General features: G+C 35.5%; 1 protein-coding gene across 1 annotated transcript; it reads left to right on the forward strand.

Annotated features, from left to right (window-relative positions):
* The first annotated feature begins 787 nt into the window (after positions 1–787).
* Positions 788–8,314, forward strand: LOC127087247 (DNA topoisomerase 6 subunit B). Its single transcript, XM_051028110.1, has 19 exons — positions 788–1,302; positions 1,401–1,453; positions 1,548–1,645; positions 1,738–1,843; positions 2,109–2,246; positions 2,800–2,851; positions 2,963–3,027; positions 3,181–3,287; positions 3,389–3,491; positions 3,626–3,711; positions 3,793–3,989; positions 4,577–4,692; positions 4,809–4,894; positions 5,194–5,266; positions 6,564–6,655; positions 6,804–6,942; positions 7,023–7,117; positions 7,229–7,400; positions 7,915–8,314. Exons 1-19 carry the CDS (start codon positions 1,215–1,217, stop codon positions 8,059–8,061), a joined length of 2,013 nt encoding a protein of 670 aa, XP_050884067.1. The 5' UTR covers positions 788–1,214; the 3' UTR covers positions 8,062–8,314.
* The last annotated feature ends 2,776 nt before the right edge of the window (positions 8,315–11,090 follow it).

Consider the following 11,090-nt stretch of genomic DNA (forward strand, 5'->3'; position numbering starts at 1 on the left):
GTTGCCATACATTGTGAATATCCATTAAATACTTAAGTCTTAATTACGTTGTGTGAATGATACATAAAAGACGAAAGATGAAGACTCAAGTTAGGAACCGATTAGAAATTCTATAGAGTCGATTAGACCCATAGGATAGAGGAACTCACTTAGATTATTATCTCACCCCATTATTATTGTTATTTTTTAGATGTTAATTGCAAGTTATATGCAAGAGAAGTTGTTTGTTGATGTTTCGAAGGATCTGTCTATCGTGATCTTCCATTGTGAATTGTGTGCAATAAAGATATTTCACATATATATTAGTTTTTATTTAGGCACTATTATATATAAGATGCTATATTTTATATATTATTTTATGAATATATATAATGATTCGTTAAACACTTGTGTTATATCAGTACCTTGTGTTATATCAGTACCGAAATAATATATCGTATAATATATTTTTTAAATATATATAATAGAGGTGTTTCATATATTAAAAGATGACACTTTATATAAACTATTTGTAGACACTATTTTTAATCAATATAAAATTTGAATTTTCTCCAATTAAGTAATGACAAATACTAATAGGATACTAATAATGGTATAAATACTTATGTCCACATAAACATGAACTCATATACAAAGATTCTTTAAAAACATGTGTAAGAGGACGAGTACTAAAGTCCAAACTATGTCCAATGCATTGACATCTTTATTAGCAATCTAAATTGCCACGCAAACAAGAAAACTAGATTTGATTTCAATACTCTTTCATTAATTAATTTCCCGACAATTTAATTCGTGATGTATATACACAAAAATGGAAGAAGCATTGTGTTGGCGGGAAATATCTACAAAATTTACACATCGCATCGCACATTACTCTCGGAAAGCAGAAAAGAAGCGCACCAACCATCGTTAATATTAGCCGTCAAAATATCACAACTCCATCTATTTTAAGCAATCACCGTTGATCTCTTAAACTCGTTTATCAAAACGACTGCAGCAGCGTGAACCACAATACAGACGACCGCACCGGAACGCTGTCAAAAAACCTAGCACTTTCAGTTTTTCAAAGCCCTAGGTGCAGGAACTAGCTGAATCGAAAATGGTGGCTCTCAATCTCCGATTCTAAATCTGAACTCAAACTTCGTTCCAAATCGAAATCGAAATCGAAATCGATTCCAAAATCCAGTTATTCAATATTTTCGTTTGTAATCTCCATGGGAGGAAGCAGTGAAAGTCCAATTGAATCGAAGAAATCCAACTCCAAAACCCCCCGAAAACCAAAAGAAACCGTTCTCAAACAGAGTCTCTCTCTTTCTCTATGGTGCAATTTCAGATTCCGTTACCTTTATCTTTCAATTTCAACTGATTTTACTTTTTATTTTTTATTTTGAAATTTGTAGAATCTCCGGCTGAGTTCTTCGCAGAGAACAAGAACATCGCAGGATTTGATAATGTAAGCATAATTCTACAATTTAATTTAGTATAATTCCATTTTTGCGATATTTTTGTATATTTAATTTTCTGAAGTTGCTTGGATTTTAATTCAGCCCGGAAAATCTCTCTATACTACTGTTAGAGAATTAGTGGAGAATGCACTTGACTCGGCGGAATCGATATCGGAGCTTCCTGTTGTTGAAATAACTATGTAAGTTTGCAACTACAAGTGTGTGGTGTGCTTAATTGAATTTTTCAGTGTTTGAATTAATTATTTATTTGATGTTAACTTGGTTTTTGCAGTGAGGAGATAATTAGAAGTAAATTCAATTCTATGATTGGTCTTGTTGACCGTGAACGAATTGATGCGGCACTGTATGATGATTTTGAAACCGTAAAGGCTCGTGAGGTGTGTTCAATTTCATTTTGCAGGATTGGTTTTTGTAATGAGATATAGTTTTGTATGGACTAAACTGTATGGTTGGGCTGTATAAATTGTTTATTTGGCTATGGTAACAAGTTTGAGTAAGTGTTTGGAACTGCTTTAGACTTTAGATCAGTTTGTTTTGTGTCAAAGTAACTTGTACTGCTGTTCTCATGTGTGCAATTTTCTAAAATTGAGTAGGCTCTTTTTATACGGTTTTGTCTGTCTCATATTATCTCTTCTTGTGTAGAAACGATTAGCAAAAGAAGCTCGTGCTCAAGAATTACAAGCAAAACATGCTTCCCTTGGAAAGAAAGTGAAAGATACTCCGGCCTCAAAGGGTATTAAGGGTCGAGGTGAGGCTTCATTTTACAGAGTTACATGCAAGGTGCGCATTTTTTCTGCCTTATGCCTTTGTTTGCGCTGCTGTATTGACACACATTGGTATTTGTCTTAGTTTTTATCCAACCTGGAAAACTATTTTATCTGATTTTGAAACCTGTTAAGAGTCACATATCGGATAATATATGGTCTGAACATGTGTTTATAAGTGGGGACAGTCTTCACTCTACCAACCGGTTTTATGAGGTTGAATTAGACTCAACCACATTTCTTAACATGGTATCAGAGTCTCGTTTAAGATCCGGTGGGCCACCTACTATGGTTTCCGCTATCGGGCCATCTACCATTTATTTCCAAGTTCCAGTTTTCTAGTCCCGAGCGTTAGGGGGCGTGTTAAGAGTCCCACATCGGATAATATATGGTCTGAACATGTGTTTATAAGTGGGGACAATCTTCACTCTACCAACCGGTTTTGTAGGATTGAGTTAGGCTCAATCACATTTCTTAACAAAACCCAATTTAAAAGTACTTCCTCTTTTTGTTTGCTTATCTATCCCATTTATGTAAATGTAACATAGCTTGTTTTGTACTAATTGCAGGATAATGGAAAAGGAATGCCACACGATGACATCCCAAATATGTTTGGTCGAGGTCAGTTGGTAACCTGCTACCCGAGTTGACTATGAATCAACATTTCTGTAGTTATTTTTTTGTTGCTAGTACTAGTAAACTCATTGACGGTAAGCTTATCTATTCTTGTAGTTCTATCTGGGACAAAGTATGGCTTGAAACAGACTCGGGGAAAGTTTGGTCTTGGTGCGAAGATGGTACTGGCAACATCCACTAGTTAATTTTTTTTCTCTAATATTGTTTCATTACCTCTGATGATTAGCTTGTAACAGCTACCAACTTTTCACTCGAGTGTGAGTTACATGTTGTTTACGGTTGGTCTTATTGACCGGTATTTTTCATGTACACAGGCACTAATATGGTCCAAAATGAGTACCGGACTTCCTATTGAGATCTCTTCGTCGATGAAAAAGCAAAATTATACTTCATTTTGCAGGCTGGATATTGACATTCACAAGTATGTTTTATACTGTTTTTTGTTGATAAGCATGTTTTAAATATTATAATTGAATTGATATTCTAACTCCTACTCCTAATAAACAATGCTTCAATTATCAGGAATATTCCTCATATACATTTACATGAAAAGCGGGAGAACGGACAACATTGGCATGGAGCTGAAATTCAAGTTGTCATAGAGGGTAACTGGACAACTTACCGTGTATGTAATTTAATTTGATCTAATTTTATTAAATTTGTTGCCACAACTACAGATATATTTAAGCAGTTCCATATGTTTTCATGCCTGTAAATTAAACATATTTCATTATATAAGCTCCTTTGTTTGCATTGCAGTCAAAAATCTTGCATTACATGCGACAAATGGCTGTTATCACCCCTTATGCGCAGTTTCAATTTAAATTCGTGTCAGATACACCTGAGTAAGTAAATGTATCAATTCAGATTCTCTCTCCAAGAACTACTATGCACAATCATCTTATACCATCTGTTCTCTTTTGCAGCAAGAATGTAACTGTAAGGTTTGCTCGCAGAACAGATGTAATGCCACCCATTCCTTTGGAGACAAAACATCATCCATCATCTGTTGATTTGTTGCTAATTAAACGACTTATTACTGAAACTTCAAAGCAGAACCTTTTACAGTTTCTTCAGCATGAATTTGTGAATATCAGTAAACCCCATGCAGAAAGATTGATAGGTAAGGAAAATACTAATTTTATTAATAATTTGTTTGAGTTTCTTTTTGATTCTTAATTGAGAGCGTGCATGCATTTATTGCAAAGGGCCATTTCTCATGGTACTAGTATTTATGCGCTCCAGTTGGCTGTTTGTATGCAGTCATGCATTGAATAAAATTAGCAAAACTGGTATTTTATTTGTTGAGGAAAGATAATAAAGTTTCTCCACCTGATAATAGTTAATTCTCCTTGATGTTAAAGCAATTTTAATGTGAGATATTTAAGTGGAGAGAGAAAACATGTCTTGCTTTCTTTGTTGATATTGAAACATTGGAATAGTAAAGACCCCTCTTTGTTTTATATTCACTTTTGTTTTAATAAATGAGTAATGAGCTAGGTTGCTTGCTGCAGTTCTGTTGTATGTAGATGCTTTTGTTTCCAAGGCTCATAAATAGATACTGAGTTACTGCTGAGTGCTGAGATTTTAGAAAATTAGTAACAATACATTTGTCCTGAAATTAGAGGAAGTTTATACTCACATATTTCAATGTGCATATTCTAGATCCCACTTTGTTATGTACTACACTCTTTTCCTTTTCTTTTTCAGGAGAAATGGGTCCTGATTTCAGCTCAAAAATGGCTGTGAAGTCTCTAACATCACAGCAACTAGTACGCATTCATCAGTTGTTTCGTCAAGCCAAATTTGATGATCCTAGTGGTCATGTAAGTGATGAATTCTATAATGAGCCCTTTTCCTTACATTCATCACATTGTTCCATAATTAACTTTTTCTTTATGTTACTCATGCCATTGCTTATGTCCTTACTGTCTATTATCAGTGTCTTAGCCCTGCTGGCGAATACAATCTTCGACTAGGAATTATAAAAGAGCTTCACCCAGACATGGTTGCTACATATTCAGGCAGGTTGTGATTCAATATCAAAGTTTTGCTAGATCTTACTCTTACCTCAAGTTATTGCTTCTTGTAACTTATATATGTCTTAATTAACCATTCTTTTTAATCCTTCTTGCCGTGGACCGTCACGGGCACTTAGCTCAATATCTGATCTTTCTGACCGTGTTATGAAAGTTCCGAAGGGTTTATGGATGCCCCTATAGTAGAGGCCCATTAGAGATTTTTTTAATGTTAGCTATGTGTTTGGCTTTTCTGGTAATAGCTAATTCAGTATGCTTAAAAGTTATTTTCCTGTGACTACCACACAGTGCTCAAGTTTTTGAAGGCCACCCTTTCATTGTGGAAGCAGGAATCAGTATAGGTGGAAAAGATGTCAAGCAAGTTAAGTTTCGCTTCCAGCAGTATTTATGTTAGATAGCAGTTTAGTTTGAAATTCATGCATGCTAAAAATATCTTTTTTTTTCTGAAAGAAATAGTTGGAGAGTGTCAATTACTATGATGTTGTCAAAATAGCATATTGAACAGCCTCTGCAATAAACCGGCATAAGTGAGTGTCAATTACTAGTGATGAACGGCCTCCACAATAAATCTTGCAATTACGGACTGTAGGAAAAGAAATGTCCTTGAGGTTCGAAGGCACATTAGTACCATAATTAGCTTGCAATTACCGACTGTAGGAAAATAAATGTCTGAGTTTTGCCATCTTTGCCCTGTTTAACAGATCCCTTGAGTGTTCTGATAGAGTAAGTAGAAAAGCACCATGACAAAGCTGTTTGAACTTTGACTTCAACTCCCAAAAAGTGATCAAAAGATCCTAGGTGTTTAAGTGCAAATTATTAACTAAGCTTGTTGATCAAATCATCAACAAGGGGAAACTTAAGATCCAATAAAAATAGTGTAATCCACATAGATAAAAACATAAAGACAAGCGATAGCCTTAAAGAAGATGAATACAGAGGGATCACAGCAGTGGAAATGAAGTCAAACTGTCACAAGGTAGATTTGATCCGTTCATACCCAGCATTAGGTGTTTGTATAAGGCCATAAAGAGCCCTGTTAAGTCTGCAAACCCGTAATTTATTGGGTGCTTCAAACTTGGGAGGTTACAACCTCTTCACGACTAACGAGGTGCCCATTGGGAAAGACATTATTAACATCAATATACTAAATGGTCCATCTACTTATGAGTGCCAAAGTTTGAATTACCCGAGCCTGGGAAAAAGTCTGTGATTGTGTTGCTGATAAAATCCCTCTGCAATCACGGGAGCTTTGCACTTGTAAGCTGGATGTCTCTAGCTCACTTTTTTTACAGTAGTTGAATGTTTCTAGCAAAGCTGTGATGTCCACCCCTCTTCTACATAATAGAATGTGCTGACCCAGCACATTTTGTCAGTTCAGTTACCGTAGTTATGATTATGTTATGCTTAGTGAGCTAGGTAGCTTATCTTAGGTTTATCTCTATATAAACCTGGATTGCACATACAAGCTGTTATGAAATCATTTTTACTAATTATCCGATTCTATTCTTTTTAAGTTATCATTCAATGTACACTCATTTCTGTAGTTCAAAGCTTGCTAGAACTCTGTGAAGAGCTAGTTATACAGTACCGTGTCATTGTGTTTTTTCGACAATAGTAAATATGGTTTGTCCTGACAAATATACAATATTTGTTTTTAGGGTTTGAATATATTTCGTTTTGCCAATAGAATTCCACTACTTTTTGAGCAAGGTGCCGATGTTGTAACCAGAACTGCACTTAAAAGAATCAAGTAAGTGTGCTCAGAAGCATATGGTTTCCCCTTTCCTTTCTAGTTTTGAGACGGGGTCACAGAATAAGTGTCGATAATTGCTTTACAAAACGCCCCAACAATCACAACACAGTAATTATAAGTGAAACCTTACTAAATACTTTTTCAGCTGGAATAATTACAAGATTAACCAGGTACAAGACAAGATTGGTGTCTTTGTAAGCATCGTGAGCACAAAAATCCCATTTAAAGGAACTGGAAAAGAATACATCGGAGATGACATAACGGAGATTGCTTCTGCTGTCAAGGTATGAACTGTTAAGTTTACAAATTTTCAATGTCAGCAATGTTAAGCAAGCTAACAACAATTTTGTGCTACTATATCCAGTCTGCTCTTCAGCAGTGTTGTGTCCAATTAAAATCCAAGATTGTGAAAAGGTTGCAGGCCCGTGAGCAGCAGGAAAGAAAACGAAACCTAAGCAGGTAGGCATAAGTTTTATTTGTGCCATGATTTTAGGAATCAATTGAATGATGCTGCACTTGCTTCTGCTTTTTGTTTGGTATGATATAAGATATGGCTCCTACGATTGGCAGGTATATTCCCGATGCTAGTGGTGCAATATACAACGTTTTGAAACAAATGATACCATCAAATCCATCAAAGAAGATTCGTTATGGGGATGATCTAGAACTACTAAGAAACGTCTCTGACAATTTGGTTACCAAAGAAACATTCAGCGAAAAGCTTACTAAACATGTTGAACAGGTATTTCCCTCTAACTGTTTTTTTGTTAATTTTTTTATAGTTTTATTTCAATTTACAAACAAATAGGATAAATCAACCTAAATTGATGGAAACTGTTGGAGCGACAGTTAAACTGACATAGAGGAACAACGCTTGCTTGTTGTCATGTGAACACATCCACTAATCTAGGTTAAGTTGAAATCTAGGCAGCTTGAATTTTCTAGAAGATTTTTAGGACCAGCATAAACATATCGCTTGCTTAGGAAATTTATTCTTAAAACCTGAATAATGTGATGAAGTGCTTATAGCTTTTTATTAGAGTCAATCTTTCAGAGTGATAGTGGGCGGGTACAATAGCTTTAATCAAATGGAGCTTTATGGTCTGTTTGGGACCCTTAGAGGTTTAGACAATACTTCAATAATGGTCTCCTGTTCTTACATAAAGTATGAACTGAATAAAAAAAAGAACATGCTAGGAGGTTTGCTTGAATTTGAATATGTTTATGAAATTTTGTTTATAATGTTGCATTTGCAGGTGGATTACGAAATGGCATTGGAGTATGCCACGCAGAGTGGAGTTAGTGAGGAACCCAAGGAAACAATATACATACAATCATTGGAAGCAGAAAATAAGACGATTGACTTACACACTCCATTATTTGTTTTCAGAGTCTTTCAGTAGATTTGGAAAATTGATTTGAAAATGAAAAGAAATGAATGAAATTGATTTTTCAAATTAAACTATATCACATTACACAAAGGAAAGTTGTTGTATCAATTATTTTTATTTCTAGGAAATGTCAATTTATTGTATCAATTATTTTTAGGAAGAATTAATTGATTGTTTGAGCTATTTGTGTGGGATCAAATTGATACATTGCATTTAAATATGCTAGAAATAATTTTTATTAAGTAGTAATAGTATTAGTATTTTTGTTAAGTTTAACCTAGTTAGTGTAGGTTAGCATTTTGCTTACGTTTGTATGTGTATATAAATAAGTGTGGTTGTCAATAATGTATACAATAGTGTATTGCAGAGTATTGAGTGTGTGTGCAATCATTTGTTGGTGTGTGTGCAATCATTTGTTGTGACTGTTTTGTAAGAGTAGTGGAAGTTTGTTATTCTCTCTCTTCTTCCATTTTCACCTTTACCTTGTGCACCAACAATTGGTATCTAGAGCTCCAGTTCAAATCAAAAGGAAAACACGAGTGAACGGTGAGACACAGTTGTGTGATTGATTTTATTTCTTGAATTTGTGTTGAACTTTTGATTGGAATTGTAATCGAATCACATTTAATTTTGTGGGATTGGGAAACACTGGTGTTTGGTGAGATCTGAGTGATTTGTACAAGATTGAAGATGAACAAAAATGATAATATGAGTACTAAGCTCCTAGTGTTGGATGACCATAATTGAAATCGATGGATGATTCAAATGCTTGTGTTGTTTGACGCTCAAGATGTTCTTGATCTTATTAACGACGGTTACGTTCCAGTTGCACATCTAGAAAATGCAACATATACACAGAGAAATTCTCAGTGTGATCTAAGGAAGAAGGATTATCAGGCGTTGTTCTACATCCATCAGTGTGTGGATGTGAACGTGTTTCAGAAAATTGTTGATTCGACGACGGCGAAGGTTGCGTCAGACATATTGGTATGGTGTTATGATGGCGATGCAACAATGAATAAGGTAAAACTTCAGTCTCTACGTAAGCAGAATAAAAATCTCAGCATGAAGAACAATGAGAAGGTACCTGGCTACATCTCTAGAGTAATTCTGATCACAAATGAGATGAAGTCGTGTGGAGAAACTCACTCTGAAGAAAATATCATTGAGAAGATACTTAGATCTTTTACTCCTCAATTTGAGTATATTGTTGTAGCAGTTGAACATTCTAAGGATCTTAATACCATGAAGAGCTGTAAAGCAGTCTAGAGACACAAAAGTTGCATCTGACTGAGAGAAACTCTGAAATGGAGGTAGAGCAGCAAACTCTGAAAGCAGCTTCTGGTAAGAAATATCAGAAGCAATCTTGGTCAGAAGCCAATAAGAGATCTGATGGTGTTCAGAAGTCAAAAACCTCAACTTCGGAAAGGAAGAAGAATGCTCAGAAGGGGAAGGAGAAGTATGACAAAAGAAAAGTTCAGTGCTACTGCTGTAAAAAGTTTGACCACTTTGCTGTTGATTGTTGGTCAAACAAGGAAAGGAAGTCAAAAGAAACAAATGTAGCCATAAAAGATTCTAATGATGAATCTGTGTTATTGATGACTTCTGAATCTGATGACGCGTATTTGTCAGACTGATGGTATATGGACACTGGCTGCTTAAATCATCTTACTAGAAATAAGAAATAACTGGTTGATTTTGATCTAGAAAGAAGACAACGATCAGATGTGCTGATGATAAATACATCAATGCTAAAGGTATGTGAAATGTCAGACTAGTTCTGAATAATGGTAAAACATCATGGTTCAAAATGCGTGATATGTTCCTGGCATGAAAAGCAATTTGATGAGTGCGAGTCAATTAATTGAGAAAGGATTTTCAGTTACCATGAAGGACACTCTTTTGAAACTGTATGACTGTAATCAAAAGCTGATTATGAAGTAAGAATAGAGGAGGAATAGAACATTCAAAGTGAATGTTAAAAACTGCAGACTCTGAATGCCTTAGTGCAACAAGTGTTATGAAGGAAAGTGAGTTGTGACACAAAAGATTTGGTCATCTGAACTTCAGAAGCTTAGGACATATGAATTCAAAGAAGTTGGTACATGGAATGCTTGCAATTAAGAAGCCAGAGAAGTCATGCAATATGTGCATGAAAGGGAAGCAACCAAGACTACAATTTGCATCTGAAATGCCTTCAAGAGCAAAACATGCTCTGGATGCGGTGCATTCTGATGTGTGTGGACCATATCAAGTACCTTCACTTGGATGGAATAAATACTTTGTGTCATTTGTTGATGAGTTCACAAGGATGGCGTGGGTATCCCTTACAAAGTTCAAACACGAGGTGTTTGCTGAGTTTAAGAAATTCAGAAACAATGCTGAGAATCAGAGTGGTCAGAAGCTGAAAATTCTCAGAACTGATGGTGGAGCTGAGTATAACTCTACAGAGTTCAAAAATTTCTATGAGGAGAATGAAATTGAGCATGAGGTGACTGCTCCATACATTCCTCAACACAATGGTCTCGTTGGAAGAAGCAACCGAACTTTGCTTGATATGACAAGGAGCATGCAAAAGGATAATAAGCTACCTCACACCTTGTGAGAAGAAGTTGTTGCCACTGCATCATATATGCTCAACAGGTGTCCAACCATGAAGCTGAAGGAAGTTGTTCCTTTAAAGAAGTGGAATGGAGATAAGCAAAGTGTGATCCATCTAAAGGTGTTTGATTCTGTTTGTTATAAACATGTTCCAAATGCTAAGATAAGGAAGTTGGATGACATAAGCATAGTTATGCTGCATGTAGGGTACCACAGTACATGTGCTTATAAGCTCTACTGTCATGTCACTAACAAGGTTGAATTCAGCAGAGATGTCATTGTAAAGGAATCAGAAGCGTGGGATTGGAGTAAATCTCAATCCAACTCTGGTGAGTTAACTTTTGAGGATACTTCAGAATCTGAAGGTTCTGAAGATGAGTCAGAATTTGAAGATGAGTCAAAATCAGAAGATGATTCTGAAGGTGACTTTGACTCTAAAG

Source organism: Lathyrus oleraceus, chromosome 5, assembly GCF_024323335.1.
Source record: "Lathyrus oleraceus cultivar Zhongwan6 chromosome 5, CAAS_Psat_ZW6_1.0, whole genome shotgun sequence".
Lineage (NCBI taxonomy): Eukaryota > Viridiplantae > Streptophyta > Magnoliopsida > Fabales > Fabaceae > Lathyrus > Lathyrus oleraceus.

Bases quoted from the DNA above. Each gene is read 5' to 3' on its own strand.
- LOC127087247 (XM_051028110.1), top strand. From the start codon at position 1,215: ATGGGAGGAAGCAGTGAAAGTCCAATTGAATCGAAGAAATCCAACTCC. The intron at 1,646-1,737 runs GTAAGTTTGCAA...TGGTTTTTGCAG, and splicing joins CCTGTTGTTGAAATAACTAT to TGAGGAGATAATTAGAAGTA. The intron at 2,247-2,799 runs GTGCGCATTTTT...TACTAATTGCAG, and splicing joins TTTACAGAGTTACATGCAAG to GATAATGGAAAAGGAATGCC.